Source organism: Monodelphis domestica, chromosome 2, assembly GCF_027887165.1.
Source record: "Monodelphis domestica isolate mMonDom1 chromosome 2, mMonDom1.pri, whole genome shotgun sequence".
Lineage (NCBI taxonomy): Eukaryota > Metazoa > Chordata > Mammalia > Didelphimorphia > Didelphidae > Monodelphis > Monodelphis domestica.
The window spans coordinates 10103166-10127632 of record NC_077228.1 but is presented as its reverse complement, the minus strand read 5'-3'; the positions used below and the strand labels follow the sequence as shown (position 1 = coordinate 10127632).

Below are 24467 nucleotides of genomic sequence, written 5' to 3'. Positions count from 1 at the left end.
TCAGAGATGGCGAGCCTCTGGCCCACGGCCGGAGCCATCCTAGTGGGGCCCCGTCTCCCCCCGCCACGCCCTCCGCGCCCCCCAAGCTGCCACTCACACGCTGGTGTGGAGGTCCCAGATCTCTATGCGGGTCTCGTTGGCGGCCGCAAAGACGTAGGACGACCTGGGAGACCAGGCGACGTCATAAATCACGTTAGTGGTGTTGTAGAAGCTCAAGAAGGGCTTCGCGTTGTCCTGGTGCCAGAGGCTCACCCCCCAGTCTGCGGAGCAGCTGAGGAACACCTGGTGGCAGAAGGGGTTCCACGCCAGCCTGTAGACGGGGCCCTAGAAGGGAAACAGGCTCCACTCAGTACCAGCGTGGAAAAGGGAGCCAGTGACTTCTCTGCCGCCCAGCGCGTGGGGGCGGCTCTCTGAGCCAAGCGCCCTCGCACACCGGACGCAAAGGCCTTGCTAGCAGCAGACTTCCCCCTAAAACGAGGTTGCTCCAGGATCGTATGGCCAAGGGCCGGTGCCTGGGCTAGGGGCCCTCCGGGGAGGCGAAGGCCGGCCGAAAGGCCCACGCAGACATTTTGGAAGGATCCTGTGACTGAGCTGGAGGAGAAACTAGAGAAAACGGACAGCTGGCCACTGCCCTGGCTTGCTTGAGACCCGAGCACACGGTAGAGGAAAGGGTGAGGAAGCCGCCCCAGGAAGGCAATCAGAAACAAAATGGCAGACACCAACCACGGCCCTTCTGAACTGAGACTGGAGGAAGGAGGGAAGCCAGAGGACGCTCAGGAGAGGGAAGCCAGAGGACGCCTGTTCTTCAGCCGCCAGGAGGTCAGACTCCCCTTCTCTTCTGCCACGTCAGCTTGGAAAGGGGGCTCCGGAGAGGGGGCCGGGGTACAGCCTTGGCCTGTGCTGGTGAAGGCTGGCATCAGCCGCTTGGATGAAGGGAGACCACCCGTGCGCTAGTCAAGAAGCCCTTGAAGGAATTCCTTCCCCCCAGAAGACAGCGATCCCTAGATAGAGCAGACTTGTCACGGCAGAAGCAAGCAGACCACCGGACAGAACTGATCCCCGGGCTCCCTCCTGGAAGGGGAGAGAGCAATTAAATGCGGGCACCCAAGAGCAACCCTCTAGGGATCCCTGAAGATGGAAGAGCCGAGAGCAGAGCCAGGTCAGTGCCAGCCACCATGGGCAGAGACCCCAGCTGGATGCAGGGATGCCCCGGGCTGAGCTTCCTCGCCTTTGCCCTGCCCGCTGGGGCCTGCCAGAGTGGGGGGGCAGGATGGGGGCACCAATGCCAACTTGATCTGACTCATTTCTGCCAGATCCCTTACAGTGTACAGTCTCAGAAGAGCCTTTGAGCTCATTCTTACAGAGAAGGGAGAGAGGGTAGCAGCTAGGAGGTGAGGCCAATATCCGCCCTGAGAGCAATGAAAGGATGCAGAACCAGCTCCTGGATGTATGTCAAAGCTGGCCACGACCCAAGAAGGGGCAGCGTCAAGGGTGAGGGATAACCAGATGCTCTGGGACAACAAGAGGGCAGCCTGGGGAGCGGCTTGTCAAGCTCGGGGAGGAACACACACCCCACCAGCACCCAAGGAGAAGCGGGCTGTACTGGCCAGATTCCCTTTGCCTCTCTCCAAAGAATGGGGCAAACGGGTTGTCGCCTGTCCCTCTTAGGTTCAAAATGGGTCTCTTTTTCAAAGAATGCTCTCCGCCTCCAGAGAAAGAACTGTTGGAGTTGGGGTGCAGACCGCAAACGATTTTTCAGTTTAGTTTATTTGGGCTTTTATCTGGGGGTTTGGGTTTCCGGTGAGAATTCTCCCACAATGATGGCCAATATGGAAGTAAGTTTTGCATGATAATACATATATAACCCCGATCTAATCTCCAAGAGAGAGAACAAAGAGAGGGAGGGAGGAAGGGGGGAGACATTTTGAATTTTATAATTTCAGAAAACATATGTTGAAAATTATTATTACATATAATTGGGGAAACACAACATGAAAAGGATTTTTTAATTGATCTCTTTTTAAGTGCATTGCCCCTACTTTCTCAGGCCAACACCTGCAGGGTCACTGGTACACTCCTGGGTCACAATCATCCCATGATCACAGACATTATTATTATTATTCCAGTTTTTACAGATAAAGAAACTGAGGTGGACTGCGGTTGGGACTAGTCCATAGTCATTCATGAGTAAATGAGGCTACATTCAAACTCGGGCCTTCCTGACTCCAAACCAGTCCTCTATGCACTGTATCACTGATCTGTGAGCTAGACACAACCCCTCCTGCCTTTAATTCACAATACTGCCATATGCAGTCATTTGGAGACCAAGTGGGGTATAATGTGTCTACCTGGAGAACATGTGGAGGCTGACCCAAAGGGCGATGGAGAGGACCACAGTGGGCGCGAGCACATTGGACCCCATCACAACTGATGAATGATCCGTGAGAAATATGGAGAAAAAGAAAGGAAGATGGGTCTTCCAGATAGTCAGAGGAGGGATCACCACTAGGCACTCTGTGCAATGCCAAGAAAGCTAAATAAAGGTCCTCAGGGTGCCAGGGGAGTGCCTGCCAGGGGTACAAGGTCTCCAAGCGTCTCCCAAGAGGGATCAAGATCTCCCTTGTTGGTGGACAGGCTCTAAGGAGGAGATCCCATATCTCAGGAGCCTCCAGTGATGATCGAGAGGGAAAGGGTGGGCTGACCAGGAGCCAGCCTCAGCCGAGGCTCTAGAGCTGTCCCCCAAGAACAAGGTGTCGGGTGTCTCAGTCTGTTAGCAGGACAAGCAGTAAATGCTCCAAACAAAGAGGATTCCTTCCAGATAGTCGGCTATCTCACCAGTCCCATACTGGCAGAACTCACCTTATGGCCTTTGTAGGTATCCAAGTACTGCTCATTATATGAACAAGAGCATTTATGAATGTGACCTTCTTCTGTACCAGCCAGATAGAGGTTGGTGTCCTACAATGAGAGAGTGAAACAGTGGTCAGGGGCAGGTTCCCTTCACTTCTGACCGCCGTGACCAAGCTTAAAGACAGCTGGACCAAGCAGGCTGCAGACCCTTGACTGGGAATGTTTCACCACTACTTCAAGGAGTCAGGAAGGACAGCTACTTCCTTGACCAATGAAGACTGGCCCTCATCCCTCTATAACTTGGGAACTATACAAGGTCTACACAAGGCCTCCAAATTTACCAGTGGAAATAATGTCTTGTGAAGAAGCAGCTTTCCTACTGCAGCAAGTGTTCCCATGGAAGGCAGAAGACCATCAGTTTAACAGAGGAAGATCTGGGATCCAAGATGGCACCCGTAGACAATTAAGCTAGACCATCCATCTCTAACTAAGGCCAGAGTCAAAAGGGAATGGGCAACAGTTTGGAATGAGGGGCAGTGAAAAATGAAGAGGTCCCAGTTTTCCCTGGGTAATGCTTCTCTCCCTGTTAAATCTACTCTTGGTTTCCTAGCTATGATTGATATAGCACAACCCCTCCAAGTAGTCCTTTCCAGATGACAGCAACAAAATGGTAATACAGCATTCTAGCCTTAAATATAACCAACTTACATTGCTAATTTTCAGGTGAGAACATTCTCTTTTTTTAACCTCTTATCTTCCATCTTAGACTCAATACTGTGTATTAGCTCCAAGGAAGAAGAGGGGCAAGAACTAGGCAATGCGGGTCAAGTGGCTTACCCAAAGTCATGCTGCTAGGAAATGCCTAAGGCCAAAATGAAACCCAGGACCTGCTATCTCTAAGCCTTCTTAGAAAAGTATACACTGGTGATACCCAGTGGAATTGTGCGTGGGCTATGGGAGAGGTGGTGGGAGGGTGGGGAGGGAAGAAAAGAAAATTATCTTTGTTTCCAATGAATAATGTTTGGAAATGACCAAATAAAAATTTAAAAAAAAGAAAAGTATACACTGAAGATATTTTTACTCTATGCTCATTCACATTAACTGAGTTTTCCCTGAGATCAAGAGACTTTTTCGGGACTTCAGAAAATCTGATTTCATCAGAGGGGGCAACTGCTCCACACTTTAGAGAACATTTTCCTGAGTTGCTGTGACCAACTCTAGGGTCTGATAACCTGGCCCCATTGGACTGACTCTCATTTGATTTTTTCAGTTGTGTCTAACTTTTCATGACCTCATTTGGAATTTTCTTGGCAGAGACACTGCAGGAGTGGCTATTTCCTTCTCCAACTCCTTTTACAGATGAGGAAACCAAGGTAGACAGGGTAAAGTAACTTGCCCAGGATTATACAGCTAAGATACTGGGGGGAGGGGGGCGTTTGACCACTTCCTTCTCCAGCTCATTTTATAGATGAGGAAGCCAAGGCCAGATTTGAACTTGGGTCTTCCTAACTCCAGGTCCAGCACTCTATGAACCTTGCTCTGTGTGACCTTTGACATGTCATTTCAACCTCTTGGTGTTCCGGGCATCTTCCTTTTTTTTAAACAATATTTTATTTCCTCAATTACATGTAATAAGAATTTTCCACATCTGTTTTCTGAAGTTATAAGATCCAAATTGTCTCCCTCTCTCCCTTCCCTCCCTCTTCTCAGTGATGGTAAGCAATAAAGAATACTCATATAAAACCAAAATCTCAAAGCAACTAAAGTGAAAAATCATGTGCTTTGATCTGCATTCTGGCCCCAACAATTCTTTCTCTGGAGGTGGACTGATAGCATTCTTTTTATAAGTCCCTCAGATTTGTCCTGGATCACTGTATTGCTGAGAGTAGCCAAGTCTTTCACAGTGGATCATTCCACAATATTGCTGTTACAGTCTACGATATTCTCCTGGTTCTGCTCACTCTACTCTGCATCAGCTCATGTAGGTCATTCCAGGCTTTTCTGAGATCATTCTGTTCATCATTCCATACAGCACAATAGTACTCCATCACCATTGTATGCCACAATTGACAGATATCCCTTCAATTTCCAATTCTTCACCGCCACAAAAAGAGCTGCTCTAAGTATTTTTGCACAAGAAGGTCTGTTCCCCATTTTTATCTCTTTGGGATTTAGTAGTATTACTGGATCAAAGGGTCTGCAGTTTGCTAGCCCTTTAGGCAGAGTTCCAAATTGTCTGGATATCTTTCTGATACTATAAGAATGGGGTTGCTCTAAGCATCACAGATCAAGGGGCCATCTAGACCAACTCCATTTCACAGATGAACAAACTGAGATCCAAGGAGATGAATTGACTTGCTCAGGGTGAAAGAGCCAGGATTATTGAAGATGAGTTGGGGAGAAGGGGTCCTTCTTCAGAGAGGGAGAGAGATGGAGGGGGCAATGGCATTCATTATCTTCTCCCTTGACTTGGTTCTGGCCTAGATTTACCATGGATTTAGGAAATTACCATGAATTTAGTAGTCTCCAACTTTGGCTAAAATCTAGCCAACCACCATGGTGCCATTTTGTTTTTACGAAGCATGGTAGTGCTTTTAAGGGCTGCAGACACTCCTACTAGAAAGTCAAGGAAGAAGATTAGGGAACTTTTCCTTTATTACTTAGGCATGTTCACACTTTTCCCTCTTCAAAGAAAAATGAGGGTTGGGGAGCATATCTAGATTCTTGGGCATTCAATACACCCGAGTTTGATAAGTGATTTTATTAATTATGAGACCAAAATAGTCACTGCCATATATGTTCTTTCACTCATCAAATAATTTCACATTTAACTGCAAGCCTCTAGAAATATAGACAGACTGAGGAATCCTACCTTGGGATGAAAAGCAAAACACATCCCAGGCGCCTGACGAGATATCAAAGCTTCACCTTTCTTCTCTCGCTCATTTTGCTTTCTTTGCCTATCAGATGTTGTTCGCTTCAATTTCATCAAATCTTTATTAAAAAAATAAAATAAAATGAAGAAAGCAAACCCAAGGGGAAAGCACCCATGCTCCCGAAGATATAAACAAAGACATTAAATAGCAATGAAACTTGGGCTAAATATATGGATCAAAGCTAACATGATCTGGGGTTGAAGGAGCATAGGCTCCAGGAATAGTTCCACTTTATGCTGCTCTTGTCAGGCCTCATTTGGGTTACTGGCTTTAGTTATGGGAGATATGGCATAATGAGGTGGTAACCAGCAAGCTGAAGGGTGTTGCCATGGCATGAAGGGCTCTTGGTATGTGGGGATGTAATGAGGAGGTAATTCTCTAATTCTGTGTACCAGAAACAATGCTGACAATACTTCATTAACGTCAGGCACACTCTTTCGGTCAACCAACCAATAATAAATTACCCCAAAGTGCCCAGTTCACATGCTATGAGTCATAAACTGTTTGGGGCGCCAGCTTAGATAGGTTTCCAGGAAGTATGCTTGGAGGGGTTGTGGGTTTATGTTTATACTGTTACAACCCATCAATAAAAATGTAAAAAGGCCAGGCAAATGGCATTTACTGCATCACGGCCCAGAAATATCATGCCTATGCCTGGGACAGACGCCCTAACATACAATCAGCATTTTTAACAAGAGGCTAAGTTAAAATGGTAGCAGTAAGTTTCGGTGAACCACAACTGATTGTTTCATCAAAGAAATCTCAGTGCCAACAGCAGTAATTTTGAGCTTAGTCTATGGAAGAATCATGAAATCCCTTTTACCATGACAAATCAGCCCTTTCTGGATTATCCACTTGGTGATTCTTCCATCTGCCCCAACAGTCACGAGGATTTCCTTTTTTTCTTCCCCAGTAGTACCCCTGTCCTGTTCTACCCATTGGAGTTGCCAAACTGGTCCAACGTGCTTGTGAGAAGATTCACTCAAAGAAAAGAATAAGATGATTAGAGCAGTGCTAACAGTTACCCTAGAGGGCAAGGGATTAGTGCAGCGACCTGGAGATGAATAATCTCCCACCCAAATTAGAAAGTGAAATTTTGCAGAGAAATATTGAGATTAGGAAGAGGGATAACTCTGTCACTTGGACATCCATCCATGATAATACCTGTCTACTTTCTTTAGCTTCTTTTTGAATGGAGACATAAGAAAGGTAGCCACGATGTTACCAAGGGCAGTGCATCCAGAGGGCTCCTTTGACCAAGGTAGATTGCCACCCCTCCTTTTGCGTCTCCATGTGCTACTATGGCCATTTCTAAAAACCCATCAGCCAGTAGCCAGTTGGGGTATGACAAACCTCTCTAAGGTTATTGATCCCACCTCAATCGCGACTTAGAAGAGGAGCGCACTCCCAAGGTTCCTTCTTTTGATTGATCAATTCCAAATTTTAAAGAAAGTAATGCAGCCCCCTTCAGTCCTCTCTGGGGGTCTGCTTCTGACTCTCTAAGCTTTTTCTCTGCTATTCCCCATCCAATCTCCCTTCCGTCCCTATACTTTTAGCTCCTTCCTGTGGGTTTTGTGTCTCCCTGAAATATAAACACCTCAAGGGCAAGGATTGTCTTGGGAGTGGGAGGGCTGGTATTTGGATTCCCAGGCTTTAGCTCAGTACCAGCTACCTAATAAATGCTTAAGGCTTGCTAACTGCTTAATTAGGCTGGTCCTCAGGTATCCCTGGTCTATGCTTGAAGCTTTTCTCATTGAATAGAGCCTGCTAGTGATGGAGTGATTTTTAAGAATCAAAGATCACCTCAAGTCAAGCTAAGGCTTTGGAGCAGAGCAAGTTTTCCAGAAGGTGAAATTTAATTAGTTACCATCAAATGTTTAAAGTAAACATAACTTTTAAAAAATATTTAAACCCCAACCTCCCATCTCGGAAGCAATACTGTGTATTGGTTCCAAAGCAAAAGAAGAGTAAGGGCTAGGCAATGTGGGTCAAGTAACTTGCCCAGGATCACACAGCTAAGAAATGTCTTAGGCCAAATTTGAACCCAGGACCTCCAGCTATAGGACTGGTTCTCAATCCACCGAGTCACGTAGCTCACCCAGCAATAACTTCAACAATCAAATAAGTATATAAAACAAGGGATAAAATCCTACCTCGATCTCCCAGGCTTTAACACAATTAGCCAAAAAGATCAACAAATATAGAATGGAGATGGCTTATGGCCCTTTACAGACAGGTCAGAAAATCTATCTAATTTGGTCCTATTTTTTTTCCCTTTTATTCTCTTTCAAGAAAAATATCATTGTAGGGAACGAATACATAGATCTGGTTCTGCTAATTTCTCTCTGCGTTTCCTCCAAAGTCTTTCCATATTTCCTTGAATGTTCCATACTTAGAATTTTTATGGCATGATAACATTCCACTCTCTCCCCTTTCCTATTTTCTTCTTGAATGAAATATATGTCTGTTCGCAAGTGTGTATGTGTTCTCTCTTCTTTTAATCAGTTTATATTAAAGTGAGGTTTATGTGCAATTTATTCTTCCAATCCTTCCTCTTTACTGGTATAGATTTCTACTTGTGCACCCCAGTTATGTGGATAAATTTCCCTAACTTCTTTTCAATTCCTCCAAGTATTCCTCTTTACCTCCTCCTCTATTCTTATTTTAAGATCATCGACATATACCAGAACCCTTTCTAGCTTTCAATCTAATGATTGGGCTCTCTGAGCCCTGATGATGATAGGGTTCAAAGGAAACACAGGTATTATCTTCCCATATTTGAATGTAAACAGATCATCCATGGTTAGCCCCTTATGTTATAGTTTATTAATGTTTACTTTTTCATTGTTTTCTTAACTCTAGAATTATAACTTCAATATCTCTATGCAGCTCTTTTTCATCAGGAATGTTTGGAAGTTCTCTATTTCATTAACAATCCGTTTTTCTTCCTGTAGAATTACATTCAAGTTTACCAAATGACTTATTTTTCTTGGTTGTAAACCCATATCCTTTGCCTTCTGGATTATTATATTATAGGCTTTTTTACAGTGGTGGCTGTTAAATCATGTGTGATCCTGACTATATATATAGCTTTTGGGTTATTGAATTCTTTCTTTCTGGCTGCTGGTGATCTTTGACCTGGGAACTCTGGATTTGAGCTATAATGTTCTTGGGAGTTTTAGACTGGAGGTTTCTTTTTAAATGTCATGATGAATTATTTCTATTTCTATTTTGCCTCTGGTTCTAAAAGATCTAGGCAGTTTTCTTTTAATATTTCTTGAAATATAGTGTCTAGGCTCTTCTTTTTTAGTCTTATTTTTCAAGTTGTTCCAAAATTCATTTTTTTCTTTGATCTCTTTACCAGGTCATTTGCTATGGGATATATTATATTTTCTTTCATTTTCTTTTGATTTTATCTTAATATTTCTGATTGTCTCAAGGAGTCATTAGCTTCCATTTGGTCCATTCTAATTTCAGGAAGCTAGCTGCTTGGGCAAAGCTTTGTTACCTTTTGTACCAAGCTGTTATTCCCTTTCCAGTCCTTTCTTCTGTAGCTCTCCTTTCTTTTTCAATCTTTCCTCTAGTGCCCTCATTACATTTTTTTTAAAAAGACAACACGTGTTTAAACTTCCATGAATTCATAGCTAGGTCTTGTTTTGTTTGAGGCATTGCTTATTAATGTTCTGAAGTCATCATTCTCATGGGTTTGTGTCTTGAGCTTCTCTGTCACTGTAAGAGCTCTTGGGTGGGCTTCTTTTTTTGTTTGCTTGTTCTCCCAGCCTATTTTCTGACTTTGGACCTGCTGCCAGTGCTGTGCTCTGCCCACCACTTGTGGGAAGATTGAGATGTTCCAGGTCTTCCATGAGCTGGCCCTGTTGTTGCTTTCTTGGGGTGGTGAGTGTCGTGCTATTCCTGACTCTCAGGGAACAGCTCATACTGGGGTCTTGCAAGCTTTTAATGATCCCACAGTGGTCTGACCACTGTGCCCTCTGCTCTGACATGGATTTGGGTCTGCATAACATTGGACTGCTGCTTGGACTGAACTCAGCCACTAGAATGACAGAAGTGTGAACTATGATTCTGGGACCCTTCTTGTCCGGGTGCACAGTCACTGCCTTCGTGCTGGAGTGTTCCTCCGGGGTCCTCCTGGTTGGACCCTGTTTAGAGAGTGCCAGACCTCACTGGACTGGATTGGAAACAATGACTCCTTGTTACTTATCTTAACTTTCCTGATCAGGATTCAGCCTGGTGCCTTTTCTAGATCTTTGGGGAGATTAAAAAAATTTCTTCCTGTATTCATTCCAGACAGTTACTCCATCACCCTGGCTCCCTCCCCACTCATCCCCAGGACTTCTTACCGAAATGTGTTCCCCAAGGACACCATCAGTTCTTCCCTTTACCTTCTCATTTTCAATGGCTTATTCTATGACTTCAGTTTCTCCCTCTACTTCAAATTCTATGCTATGGAAAAATGAAAATCTTTCCACCCAAAGTTGTGTCAGGCTTCCTGGTTGGAGTATTCAGGTTCTCCTACTGACATTTCTGGTTTTGACTCAAAGTTTTCATCTTTGATCAAATGGCCAAGCCATTCAGACTCCTGGTCTAACAAAGCCACTGGCCAAATGCTGGTCATGGTTGGCTCTGGGCTGAAGGCTGAACAGTGCTCGGTATCCTCCTCCTTGAGCTCCTGTGACCTTCTGGTGTCCCCAGTCAGATCCTACTGAGAGCTCACGTCACCCTTCGGCACACTGTTGTTCACGGGGCCCCTTCGAATTACTCACACTATTTTCTCCAGACGTATTCAGGGGAATAAGTTAATGAGGACAGAAATGATTCTATCAGGTTCAAAAACATACTTCTCAGGTCACTCTGTAAGCCAACGTCACCAGCCATCTCACTCAAAGGAAGACTAACAGAGGGGGTGCTGCCTTCTGCTTTTTACTTCTGTAGCTTAGTGCCGAGGTTTAGCGGAGTGAAATAGAAATGTGTACTATGCGTCCGAGTGCCTCCATAACCCAAGTACATCCTTTACTTACGGACTCATAAATCTAAATGAGGGCAGAGCAAACGTTTCCTGCTGCATACACAAAGGGGAACTATTCCTGGAGTCTCACCTACTGTCCAGCACTGAAACTTTATTGTTGCTTTGCACGTTGAAGATGGCTATGGTGCCATTGTAATACCCAATGGCTAGAAGGTTTGGGGATGCTATGGAGAAATCCACAGATGTCACCCCATGGTGACTGGGATAAACACGTTCCGGCCACTAAGCAAAAGAAAACAAGGCTATGTTTAAGACAATTATATTTTCTTATCACTAAATATCACTGAAAAAGTGATAGGTGAGCAATTGCTATAATTTTTTAAATCGCGTTCTTGAAAAATTAACAGAAATCTCTTTTCCTTTATTAGAAAGGAAGGAAAGAAAAGGAAGGAAGGGAGGGAGGGAGGGAGGAAGGGAGGAAGGGAAGGGAAGGGAAGGGAAGGGAAGGGAAGGGAAGGGAAGGGAAGGGAAGGGAAGGGAAGGGAAGGGAAGGGAAGGGAAGGGAAGGGAAGGGAAGGGAAGGGAAGGGAAGGGAAGGGAAGGGAAGGGAAGGGAAGGGAAGGGAAGGGAAGGGAAGGGAAGGGAAGGGAAGGGAAGGGAAGGGAAGGGAAGGGAAGGGAAGGGAAAGGAACCAATGAATAAGACTCTATGAAGAGCCTACTATGTGTCAGACCCTCTGTTAACCAATTGGAATACCAAGGCAAAAGACAGTCCTTGTTCTCAAGGAGCTCAAAGTCTAATGGAGGAGATGACATGCAAACAACTGTGGACCAACAAGGCAGATAGAGGATAAACTAGAGGTCATTGGAGGAGGGAAAGGACAGGAGTTAGGAGGGATCAGGAAAGGCATCTTTGTAAAAGATGAGATTTTAGTGATATCATTGAGTGGATGGGCAGGAAAGCTACAAATATGAACAGATCTGACCTAGGAGGAGACACTGGAAAAGGACCAGCTTTGCCTCCTACAGAAGAGCTAGTGTTTTAGTAAACATTTACTTCTTGCTGTTCCTTGAACGAGATGGTCCATCTCTTGACTTGGGGCATTTCCACTGACTGTCTTCCAGCTTGTGATGGCCTCTCACCGCATCCCCACCTCCTGGCTCCTCTGGCTTCTTTCTACGTCCAGCTAAAATCCTACCTGTTCGGAGAAGCCTGCACTGTTCTCCCTGATCACTAGTGCCTTCCTTCTAGGGATTGTCACCACTTCTCCCTCTCCCTTGCTGGCTTCTCGACTTCCCCATCGACTGAGCTTCCTGCGGGTCTGTCTCTTGTCCTTTGCATCCCAGGGCTCGGCACAGGGCCTGCCACCTGGTTACTGGCTGCCTGGGTGCTATGGCTGTCCTATCGTGGCCCCTCTCCTTCCTTGTAGGGAGGCTGTTTGCCATGCTAACAGCATAAAGAAACTTGATGTTCAACGATTCCATCCTCTCGCTTTTATGTACTATGCAAACAGATGCTGTAATAAGTAAGTTTTAGAAAGAGATGAGAAAGAGCCTCGTGGTTCTCCCACTGCAGCCCAGGCCCATCTCTTGTTCCTATTGAACTCTGGCGCCACTCCCTGCCCCTAGGAAGTGCCTGTCCTCAGCACAGGCACTGCTGGATTCACTTGATAGAATCTGCCCATCGAGCCGTGTTAGCGGGAAACCGACGCCACCCGTGTGTGGTGGGGGAGGACCATCCCTTCGGTGTCCCTGCGGAGGCCCCACGGGGTGGAGGCAGGCAGGACATGCCCGGGAGGTTCCATCATCTCTAGAGCATCCCCCTGCCTGGAGGATCCTGGAACTCAGCCATTCTAGTGCTAAAAAGGCCGAGCATCCTCTGAGCCCTCGGGCAGCCCTGATCCTGTCTCACCAGCTGAGGGTCTGCCCCCTCGGCTGACTCTTCCTTTGCTTGGAGGCCGGAGGCCGGAGGCCGGTCACTCACTGGCCTCATCTCCTTATTGCTGTGTCAGAGGATGAGGGGCTCCCAGGGAGGGAGAGAGCCTGGGACGGCCCGTCTGCTCAGGAGAGCCCTCGGCACGCCTCCATCTGACACGGATGTGCTTTGTGGCACCCCAAACACCTGCACCAGCCACCCCAAGCCCACTGATCAGATACAATACCCGTGAGAAGGTCTGAAAGGCCAGACAGCCAAAGGGCCAGACTCCTTACAAAAGGGTTTGCAGCCATTCTTAAGGCTTTGGGCCACAGAAATGAACCCGGGAAAGTCTCTGTGTTCACTGTCTTGGTTATAGGAATGATGCCAACCTTTAAAAAAGCAAATCAAAAATGGCCTTCTCAACCCTGCTTTTACCATAGGATTCTTTAGAGACCAACAGCAAGCCAGTCCTCGTTTCTGTTCTTTAAAGCCAAAATGGCCGTAACCAACAGCCAACAGGTCCTGAAAAGCAGAAGGAGAGGTGGAATGTCAAGACACAGCCAGTTCGGGAAAATGAACAAATGCATCCCTTTTTTTAAGCCCTTCCCTTCTTTTCTAGAATCAATATTCTGTGTTGGTTCTATAAAAATTAAATTATATCTAGTAACAAAAATAATTTAATTTATACAGTTCCAAGGAAGAAGATTGGCAAGGGCTAGGCCATGGGGTTAAGGGACTTGTCCAGGGTCACACAATAAGGCAGTGTTTGAAGTCAAATTTGAACCCAGGACCTCCCAGTTCTAGGCCTGGCTCTCTATCTGCTGAGCCACTTCGCTGTCCCAGCATAACTCTTTTCAAGAATTATTCCGACCATCTGTATTGGCTTAAACTATGGTAAACAAGACTTTCTCCGCTCTCTGAAAGAGAGAAGCACGAGAAAATTATTTCTAATATAAATGGAGAGGCATTGAATAAACACTGTGAGTCACTGAGAGGAGCAGACAAAGAGCGTGCCCAGAACAGCGGGATGCGTCCTGCCTCCTTCCCCAAGCGCGCCCCCTCGATCACTGGAGCGTCCTAACCGAATCTCGTTCAGACTCATCATCTCCTCTTGAAAATCTAAGAACTCATTTCCCCTAAATACTCCTTTGGCTGTATCTCCTAAATTTTGATGTACTGTCTTCTCATTGTTCTTATTCTCTTTAGTGAAAATATTGATTATGCCTAAGATTTGTTCTTTGATCCATTGATTCTTTGAAATTAGAATGTTTGGTTTCCAATTAGATTGTAATCTATATTCTGTGGCCCTTTAATAAATAATTTTTATTAAAAAAAAAAGAAAATCTAAGAACTGGATTTTAACCGATTCAAAATAGTGCCGTTAAAATACAGAAAAGGTGCACGAAGATGACACAAATCTAGACGCGTGTTCTGCAAGTGTATAGAAATTCTGCAGAAAGGAGCTCTAGCTGAAGCAGCCCTCTGTGGCCTGGCTTTCAACGCCGACGAGGAGTCCATAATTCATAAAAAACAAGCAGAATGAGGGATTCTGCGGGCAGCGAGCGCCTCGTTAGGGTTTCTGAGTGTGCCAGAGGGCGCCCGCCTGCTCCCTCGCCCCTGGGCTACAGCCACTTTGGAGGGAGAGCGAACCATGGCAATGGGCTGCCATGGCACAAAACGTCCCGGAGACTCCCCTTCTGAAGTCCCCTGAATTGCTGCTGTCTGCGGCACCCAAGAAACCCAACTTCCCTGCCTCAGAGGGAAGGTTTTTAATCCTTTTGTGCCTGGCAGGAGCCTAGTGAACCCCGCCGTGGAACCCTTCTCAGAATCGTGGTTTTAAATACACCCAACAAAATGCAGAAGACTACAAGGAAAACCAATTGTTGAACTAAAATGATGAACTGCTCTATTCGATGCGCAGCTCTGGATATTCCAGAGCCCAGATTAAAGCCTCTTTAGAGCCACAGCTCAAGAGGAGACCGAAATCGCCTCGTCCAGCCTGGTCCCTCTGCTCCCATCACACTGGACTTCAAGGGGTTTGGGATTCACCCCACAAAGTGTACGATCAGAAGAGATGGATTCATCTGTTTACAGCGCTCTGCTTTCTCTCTCATCCACAGGCACTGACTAGCTTTTACTCCGTGTGTGGCACTGAGAGTACAAAGACAAAAACAAAATCCTCGTCCTCAAGGAGCTTGTGTTCACAGGAAGGAGAAGAATGTAAGTAAGGCAACGGGCAAGGGGAGGGCCGAGCGAGAAGGGGTGGATGCATGAAGTGGGACTGGAGATGAGCTTTGGAGGGAGGCAGGAATTCTAAAAGCAGAGGACGGCATTTCTGCCTAACATGATGGACAAGCTGGGCAAAAATCCAGGGATGGGAAATGAAACGGGTCCAGAAGGGCTCATCATTATTTTGGCCGGCCCATCGATGACACGAAGAGTTCCAAAAAAGGTTTGGGGGGTGACTCAGTGGATGGAGGGCCAGCTCTCAATTCCAAGGTGGAAGGTAAGGGCTTAAAAAAGATTTGAGCTTTGGGGAAGGCAGATGTGACTAAGGGCAAAGCTGTTGAAATAAGTAACTGTTGTGAAGGAAGACGACTCGGAAAATCATTTGGATGCTTCGATGCTAATATATTAAAAAATTTTAAATAAGTCTTAAAAACTTTAAAAAGGTAAATGACATTATGTTATGGCTCTCCTTGATATAGTCTGAAGCAGACAAGCTGAATAAACATTCTGACATCCTTCCTGATTGAGGGTAAATGTACCCGTTAGAGAAAGGTTGGAGTATCTGCTAGGGCAGCACTGAGAGGGCAGACAGCTCCCACAATCTAGGATTCTCCAATGTGCCTTGAACAGCCTTAGTCACCATCAACAGACCCAGCTCACACCCAGCTATTCCCCAGCAGTCTCTGCCCCCAGGCTCTCTGGGGGAGATGCTGCTAGGAAGGGCCACAGGCTTCTCTCTGAACAGGCTTCTGGTAGTTCCTCAACTGCGGGGATTTTGCCATTATTCCTACTGGCACAAGGCCAAGAACATTTTCCTTGGTCCCCTCCACTCCAGAGATGCCTTCAAAGACTTAGTTGCTCACTCACCGGGTTCATTTTATTCCAGGCTAGGCTGCTCACGTTCTGCCCTTTGGTGAGTTCACAAGAGAATGCCCACAGTTTTTCTAAATTGGGTGGGACATGTTCTTCCACAGCCTCTATAATCTCTTGTTCACGAGTTGCTTCTGAGCTTTCTGTAGCCTGTGACTTGGTGGGTTGCAAAGGTTGATCAAAACTTTCTTCGGTGTCTTCTTCCCATTCTAAGGCACAACCCAAAAGAGATATCATGTGGCCAGTTGAATAAGTGGTTTTAAAGCTATTTCTATTGGGGGATGCTGGGTGGGTGGGTGGGGCTCAGTGTCAAGCCCAGAGACAAGAGGTCCTGGGTTCAAATCTGGCCTCAGACACTTCCTAACTGGGTGACCCTGGGCAAGTCACTTAACCCTCATTCCCTAGCCCTTACCTCTCTTCTGCCTTGGAACCAATTCCTAATACGGATTCTAAGATGGAAGTGGGGGTTTAGATAGATATCTATTTATACTGTGGGATTACCCTGTGCCAAATTCCCTCAACAAATGAGAAGCTCCTCTTCTAATGATTCAACCAAGGTCACTTTACAAAGCTGCTCAGAAGGAATAATTCGTTGAAGGGAACTAACCAAAAGGCATTTATTGAATTGAGAATTTTCGTTTTCTCCCCTGAAGCTGCAGCTCGAACAAAGAACGCTTCATGAAAAGCTGGCTGGCGTGTGCCCTCCTCATACTGTAATTAGCCCAATTAAGCCAGCTTAAACAGGAACGTTTAGACACCTGGAACTCTCCTGAATTCAACAGGGTCTCTTTTAAGAGACGACAAATGCTGTTTCTGTTGCTAAATAGAATTTCACGCGTTGGGTTTCCAAGTATGACAAAAACACCAGCCACAAACTGGCAAATGTTTCCTAAAATGTGCCCGTTTGTGTAGAAAATGCCAAATTAGTCGGGGATCTATGGGGGGCTCGCAGGCCGGGCCATCCAGGGCCCAAAGAACACGTTCCCTCTATGGGGGGCTCGCAGGCCGGGCCGTCCAGGGCCCAAAGAACACGTTCCCTCTATGGGGGGCTCGCAGGCCGGGCCGTCCAGGGCCCAAAGAACACGTTCCCTCTATGGGGGGCTCGCAGGCCGGGCCGTCCAGGGCCCAAAGAACACGTTCCCTCTATGGGGGGCTCGCAGGCCGGGCCGTCCAGGGCCCAAAGAACACGTTCCCTCTATGGGGGGCTCGCAGGCCGGGCCGTCCAGGGCCCAAAGAACACGTTCCCTCTGGGCTCGCAGGCCGGGCCGTCCAGGGCCCAAAGAACACGTTCCCTCTATGGGGGGCTCGCAGGCCGGGCTGTCCAGGGCCCAAAGAACACGTTCCCTCTTTGGGGGGCTCGCAGGCCGGGCCGTCCAGGGCCCAAAGAACACGTTCCCTCTATGGGGGGCTCACAGGCCGGGCCGTCCAGGGCCCAAAGAACACGTTCCCTCTGGGCTCGCAGGCCGGGCCGTCCAGGGCCCAAAGAACACGTTCCCTCTATGGGGGGCTCGCAGGCCGGGCCGTCCAGGGCCCAAAGAACACGTTCCCTCTATGGGGGGCTCGCAGGCCGGGCCGTCCAGGGCCCAAAGAACACGTTCCCTCTATGGGGGGCTCGCAGGCCGGGCCGTCCAGGGCCCAAAGAACACGTTCCCTCTGGGCTCGCAGGCCGGGCCGTCCAGGGCCCAAAGAACACGTTCCCTCTATGGGGGGCTCGCAGGCCGGGCCGTCCAGGGCCCAAAGAACACGTTCCCTCTATGGGGGGCTCGCAGGCCGGGCTGTCCAGGGCCCAAAGAACACGTTCCCTCTTTGGGGGGCTCGCAGGCCGGGCCGTCCAGGGCCCAAAGAACACGTTCCCTCTATGGGGGGCTCGCAGGCCGGGCCGTCCAGGGCCCAAAGAACATGTTCCTTAGGTGTAAAAGGAGGATACAGAGAGCATCTACCACCCAGAATGATGAGGGCTACAAAGTCCTCTGTCGCTGCCTCTGTCCCTCTCTCTCCCTCCATACACATACGCGTGTACCCATGCACACATGAACCCCGCCACATGCATGTGCTGCTTCGCTATTCTTTTGACCTCCTAAAATTAAGTTGTTCTTCACTGGTACGTGGGCGCCCGCTGGCCGTTCTTGCTGTGGATCGGGGTCTCAGCACCAAAAAAGGGGTGCGATGAGTCGGCCCTGGCAGACGTTAGCAGGAAAAGCAATGAATCGAGCCTCCGTCTTCCATTCAAACTTCTTCCGAGCTATTATGACACTAAGAAAGGCCGGGGAGGCCGCCGGGGAACGTGGAGCCCGGTGAGGACGGTACCGACACTGTGCACGCAACGGCCAGAACCCCTAAAGCCCCTTCTTCCTTTTTCCCTCTGACAGCGGTAAGAAGAGCGGCCTGCGTCGGCGCAGACGCACCCTCAGTCCGTCCTCTGGTCTGAGATGTTCGTTGCTTGAAGGCTAAGACTGGCCTGAACCACCCTGCAAGGCAAGTCCGAGCGGTGTGGCCAAGCCCATTTTACAGATGAGAACACGGAGCCTCAGTGAAGGCTCCCCCAGCCCCGAAGCGTCCCAGGCAGGACTGGAATCTAGAGTGCATCCAAGCCCCAGGCGAGCCCCCTGGTGGCCACGAGGTGAGCCTGAATCTTCTCTTCTCCCTCCCTTTCCTGCTCCCCTGAGCCCGCACCCACCTGACTGGCCCCATCTTAGGGCTGGATCTTCCTCTTCTTCCCCAGCAAGAAATGCATCACCTGAACCACCACCACCAGCAGCACGGCGGGCTGCCATGACCCTCCTCCTCTTCCTCCTCCTCCTCCTCTTCCTCCTCCTCTTCCTCTTCCACCTCTTCCTCCTCCTCCTCCTCTTCCTCTTCCACCTCTTCCTCCTCCTCCTCCACCTCTTCCTCTTCCTCCTCCTCCTCCTCTTCCTCCTCCTTTTCCTCCTCCTCCTCCACCTCTTCCTCTTCCTCCTCCTCCTCCTCTTCCTCCTCCTCCTCCTTTTCCTCCTCCTCCTCCTCCTCCTCTTCCTCTTCCACCTCTTCCTCCTCCTCCTCCTCCTCCTCTTCCTCCTCTTCCTCCTCCTCCTCCTCCCACTTCTGAGCCCTCCTACTTGGGTGCCCATGGCCAGACCAGGCCCTTCACATCTAGCTGGGCCTCAGTGTTCTCATCTGTGCAATGGAAGGTCTGGCCCAGACGGCCTCACAAGACGCTGCCTGCGGCCCGTCCCCGCCTCCCCGCCTGGGGTGAGAGAGGATGATGAGGGTCAGGCTGTTGTCCAAACTGGCCACACCAGGGAGGATGCCTCCCCTCCCCCGTGCTGCCCAGGCCATTGCTATTCTTTATGACGTTTGTTACATTTTAATTCTAGGCGTTATTGTTATGATGCTGCTCATCGCCAACATCAAAGAGCCATGACGCGCCAGGCCCCGCGCCGAACGCCTCATCACTGCTCTCTCACTTGGTGGTCACAACAACCCTGGCAGGTATCCCCATGTTACAGAGAGGGAAACTGAGGCCAACAGGGGGACTTGCCCAGGATCCCCCAAGAGTAAGTGTGTGAGGTCACATTTGAACCCGAGTCTTCCTGAGGCGGCCCCTCATGCCCCCGCTCTGCTCCTGCCGCTGCCTGTCGATGAGGCGTCCTTCTACCATCTTGGTCTGACTTGCGAGGGGGCTGAGAGACCCCCATCGCAGTCTCTCCCTAGAGCCTTGTGCCGCCACCCCGGGACAGAAGCTCAGCACGCCGAGTCTGCCGGCTGGCCTCCCCAGCACCACTGTTCACGGGTAGGTGTTCCATTTCCTGGGCGCCCCCGGATCTTGGATGCACCCCAACCCTGGCTGCTTCCTATTCCTGAATCCAAACTGGGGCCGGCGTCCAGGCTGAGCTGGCCCTCTTCTTCCCCAAAGCCTAACGCACCAGGCTTTCATCGGGGCGTCACATCCCGGCTTCAGGACCCCCATTTCCTGCCCCACTACTAAGAGCTGCATCAACTCTCCTTCCTCTCCCGCTTCCGAGTGTGAGCGCCTGGAGGGGAGCCCCGTCTTCTGGCCCCTCCTCGCACCCCCAGCCACGGGCACAGAGCCTTCCGGGCCTTCACGGTTTGGGTAGGGTTAGCCTGGGGGCCCCCCGACCCCCCTCCAGGACGGTGCAGGCAGTCCGGGCAGAGCCCTCGTTGGAGGGCGGACAGCTCAGATGGAAGCTGAACAGACCTTTGGGGCGCTGCGGGTCGGGGGGCCCCTTTCGGACAAGCACGCTTCGCCCTGCCGCCACAGAGCCCAGTTAGAGCTACGTGTAAGTACCCTGCAGGACGGGCAGCTGCCGGTAGGCCGCGAGCTTCGGCTGGAACATGTTCTCCATGAGGATCCGCTCCATGAAGAACAGATCCTGGGAGAACTTGTCCGACTTCAGGATCAGCTCCGAGTTGTCCTCCTCCTCCTCGTGGATCTTAGCCAGGATGACGCTTTCCACGTCGATCGTGGAGCTGCTTCTGCTCGCTGCAAGACACCAAGAGAAGACGTGAGACCTGGGCGGGAGAAGCGCTCCCCGCGGCTGCCCCACGGCAGAACCCCATTTCTGTGCTGCCACGGCGGGCGCCGCGGGCAGGCACGAGCCCCACGGCGGGCACCGCGGGGCAGGCACGAGCCCGGCACCCTCGGCCCTTCCCAGGAGCTCCCAGCGCCGTTTGTGACTTTAAACTGCTTGTTCTCACTGACGAGGGGTCTCCCGAAGGACCACGCAGACAGAGGACTTCCAGAAAGCTCAGCGAGGGAAGCTGAACCATTTGGCCGGCCAGGCTGAGCTTCGCCTGAAGGGCTCGAGCTGGCTCGGCCGTGGCCTGGGGCTCATGGCGTCGGCCCCACGTATTAAGCGCCCATCGTGTGCCAGGCACTGGGGGCCGGAATGAGCGAACAGCCCCTCCTCTCAAAGGAGAAAAGGGCAAGGACGGGGAGACGTAGAAACAAGCGAGACACATTCGGGGTGAGAAGGGCAGCCAATATGGCGGGTTGGACACAGTCAGGACATCGGCTTGGCTGTGGCCTGTCCACTGAGGTCCAGCCTTTCTCGCCCGAGAAGGTCACCGCTTGTTTTTTGGCCACCCCAATTCTTAGTGGCCATTTCATGAAGTGCTTCAAGGTCGGGCCTAGGATGGTGGAAAGCGATGGTCAGCGACCGCTCTGTGGAGCACAGACACAGGCGAGGGCCGGGCAAGGGCAGAACACCCAAGAAAGCACACATATTTACTCGGGAAGTCTGGACTGTACGATTCCATTCCCTTTACACATGCTGTCCCAGGCCCTGGCCTGGCCCTAGTGGCCTCCCAACAACAGGCCTCAGAACCGCCCCAGACATCCCATCCGAGGAAGGCCATGAGAGCGCCACTGACCAGACGGAGAGAACGTCTGCCAACAGGCTTTCCCAGCAGAATGCTGCTGCGTCATCAAAGATGGTCCCAGACACTTACTAGCTGGGTGGCCCTGGGCAGGTCCCTTCACCCTGTTTAACTCAGGAGGAAAGAGTCACCCTGGAAAAGGGGCTTTGGGGGCTGGCTGTGGCTAGCAGCACCCATATTTAGCAAAGGTGAGCTTTTCAAGCCATTGAAGGGGGCGGGTTTCCTGTGATAACGCCCTGATGGGGAGTCAAGTCGTCGCTCGTGCCTTTAACTCTCTCTCTGTGTTTGCAGAGTTCTATTTCCACACATATGCACCATCAGTTCCTTCACTGATCAATCAAAACCAGCTAGTGAGCACCTACTCTGTGCTAACCGTCACTTAGTAGGAGTCCTGTGCCGAGGGCTCTGCTTCCGAGAAGCGCTTGAATTCCCCCTGCGTGAGGCCTCCCCACCACCGTGTGCCTGTCCTGGAGGCACGAGCGTCCCAGACCTCCCCAGACTGCAGAGGCTCGACTCGAGCGAGCTTAAAATCCCCGAGCCGGCGCCCGCTGGAACGTACTTCGGTCCGTCATCGTCGTCATTAAGTCCTTCTCTTTCTTCCCCCCTTCTAGTGCGCTTGGTTTGGGTGCTTCCAGTTTTGTGGGAACCTCCGCAGCGTCCAATTCGTGATACGCATCGTACAGGGCCCACGTGGTGGACACTATGCCTAGACAGACAGAAGAGAGAGGTGGGGAACCCGCCGGGAGGGGGCGCCCACTGGGCACCGTCTCCCCGAGGAGCGCGTCCCGGGAGGCGGCAGCAGACCTCGCGAGTACGGGAGGCGGAATCGCCGCCAGAACAGCCGCGAAGGCACAGCCGCAGCCCCATCCGCCGGAGGACGGCCGGGCCTTCTTCCTAGGAAGGTGCTCGCCGACGACGGCGACTTTCCCAAGGCAGCGGCTGGAGCGGGCGGGTCTGGCGCCCCACCCTGGCGGGGTCCTGACCCTCCCCGCCTCCCTCTGGCCACGCCCGGGCCATCCCCTTCTCTAGGAAGCTCTCCCTGTGCCCTGCAGGCACGCCCACAGCCCGCCACCCGTAGGGTCGGCTCTAAGGGCTTCGGAGCGGCTGCTCGTGCCCAGCGGGGCTCCGTGAGGGTCGGAGAGCGCCGCACGGCTCACCCTTCTCCTCGGTCAGGATTTTTTCGCACTGAACCTCCTTGTTCTTGGGCGCGCCATTAAAGGTCTGCATCATCCTTTCCACGTACAGGTCGTTGCCGGCCCGGTTCCTACACAGCGTCTCATAGGCGATGTTCTTGGACCTTTAAAACAAGGGGCCCTCGTGAGCGACTCAGACGCCCACCCGAGCTCCACCTGAGGAGGCCAAGCGGAGCGATTCTGCCCGGGCAGGCCAGAGGGCTCCTCGTCGGCGAGTGGACGGAAGAGTAAGGACGGGAAGAGCTCGTGCACCGGGAGCGCGTTCAGGCCCGCAAAGCTCTGCACCCCCACGAGCTCCCTGGATCCTCGCCGCAGCCCTGCCAGGAAGGCGAGGAGGCGGAGGCACAGGGGGTGCAATGACTTGCCCAGGGTCACCCAGAGAGTGTCGGAGGCGCACCCCAGACCCTCAGGCTGTAACGTTCCAAACAGGACTCTTCCGGTCAGAGCCGGAGCCCCGTCACCTCACTAACATTTCTGCCCGCCCCAATTTTTACATCGTCCGCCTAAAGAAAAACGCTGAGGAAAACGCAGCAGCCGGCAGGTCCATAGAAGGGCTCCAGACAAAGTCGCCCTCCAACAGTCCAACCTCAGAGCCCCCTCCCCCGCCCAGGCACTTAACCCCATTGGGCAGTGGCATGACAAACCCGGGGCCCAGGAGGCCTACTTGATTATCTCGGCTTCTTCGGATTCCACAGAATGCATGATCGTGGGCATGTTGAAGAGCCACAGGGTCTCCGTCTCGCAGAGGTAGATGTCCACTGTGACCTCCAGGTCTTCTTTCGTCAGTTCTTTGACGGTGTCTTTCTTCACCATGTCTAACACGACAAAACAGGACTATTCATGAATCTGCGCCTCCGGCTGACAGATCTCCTTCTGTCCAAGGGCAGAGGCCAACCTCACGACCACAGACACCCGGCAGGGGATCTCAGCTCAGAGCCGATGGGCCAAAGCACCACCAGGCCTGGCGTCCAGTTCGCCTTTGGACACAGACTGGCCGGGAGCAGGCGAGTCATCTGACTTTCTGGGGGGTTAAGCCCATCTCTACTTGAAACAGTGATTTTGCAGAGAAGGCTGGCCTGCATAGGCAGGGGGAGTCTCCTCCTCTAGGCAGTCCCTACAGTGAGGTAATTACAGGTCTCGCCCCTGTCTGTCTGTCCGTCCATCCACCCACCCATCCTTCCATCCATCATCCACTTACTCGACTCTCTGACTCTCATCTATCTGTGTGTTCTACCTGTCCACCTATGTAATCTATGTGTCTGCTCTGACCTCGGGCTGTCTGTCTGTCTGTCTGTGGGCGCCCGCATCTGCCCTCTTACCGATATAGCTGGTTATGGTCTCCCGTCTGTACGACGGCTCTTCCAGCTCTTCTCCAATCGACTCCGTGGCCGATATGCTTGACTTGGACATGGTGCTGCTTCCCACCGCCGACCTTTGTAAGGAAGACACAGGGACAGGCATGCCGGACTGTGAAGGATCCGATGCTGCAGATAACAGACTTAGGAGCTTTGAAGGAATCTCTTAGAAAGGCAGGCGGCCACAGAGGAGGAGGAGGAGGGGGTCCGGGATTGCTCTTTTACCGTGGACTTGGGGGGATGTTTCGGGGAAGCCCCTCTCCCCAGGGGTATCGGAAAGTCAAATAAGGAAAGCACAAAAAGCAAGGAAGAGTCCATGTTGGCTTGTTTGTTTTTTTAAACTGCAAATAATCCTGTCTAATGGCAGGATTACTTCCTATCTCTGCTCATTCCAGTGGGGCCAGATGAGTCTGCCAGAAGGAATTCAGAAAGCATTACAAAGGATTACCAAGTTTGGGGTAAGACTTTAAGGGCCTACTTGGTATTTTCACTGCTGCTCCCTATGGAAGGCACCACTTTCTCAAGAGGGAAGTTGATTTTGAAAGCACAAAATTAGCCAGGAAAAGGACTTCCGCTACGGCTGGACGCTGTGGCCTCTGCCTACCTGCCCTGTGCTGTTCTTGCGTGTGCGTGATGTTCATTTGACCTCTGGGAGTGGTGGCGGTCATTGTCCGTCTCAGTGCCTTGCGGCGTGGCCGGCCCCCTCTCCTTGGGCCCTCTGCAATTCTTGTTCCATCACCAACTTTCCTTCATTTCA

General features: G+C 50.6%; 1 protein-coding gene across 3 annotated transcripts in view; it reads right to left on the bottom strand.

Annotated features, from left to right (window-relative positions):
• Nucleotides 1-24467, bottom strand: part of DNAI4 (dynein axonemal intermediate chain 4) — a 48567-nt gene that overhangs the window by 9829 nt on the left and 14271 nt on the right. The window contains exons 4-15 of one of the 3 annotated variants that reach the window (XM_056814984.1): nt 23675-23787; nt 23020-23170; nt 22320-22459; nt 21722-21868; nt 20072-20266; nt 15784-15995; nt 13123-13209; nt 10901-11052; nt 6610-6767; nt 5723-5844; nt 2860-2958; nt 98-324 (exon numbers count right to left, since the gene is read on the bottom strand). In XM_056814984.1, coding sequence (XP_056670962.1) covers nt 98-324; nt 2860-2958; nt 5723-5844; nt 6610-6767; nt 10901-11052; nt 13123-13209; nt 15784-15995; nt 20072-20266; nt 21722-21868; nt 22320-22459; nt 23020-23170; nt 23675-23787 — 1803 coding nt within the window. The remainder of the gene's footprint in view (nt 1-97; nt 325-2859; nt 2959-5722; nt 5845-6609; nt 6768-10900; nt 11053-13122; nt 13210-15783; nt 15996-20071; nt 20267-21721; nt 21869-22319; nt 22460-23019; nt 23171-23674; nt 23788-24467) is intronic. The other 2 variants (XM_056814985.1, XM_056814986.1) reach the window with 2 other exon arrangements.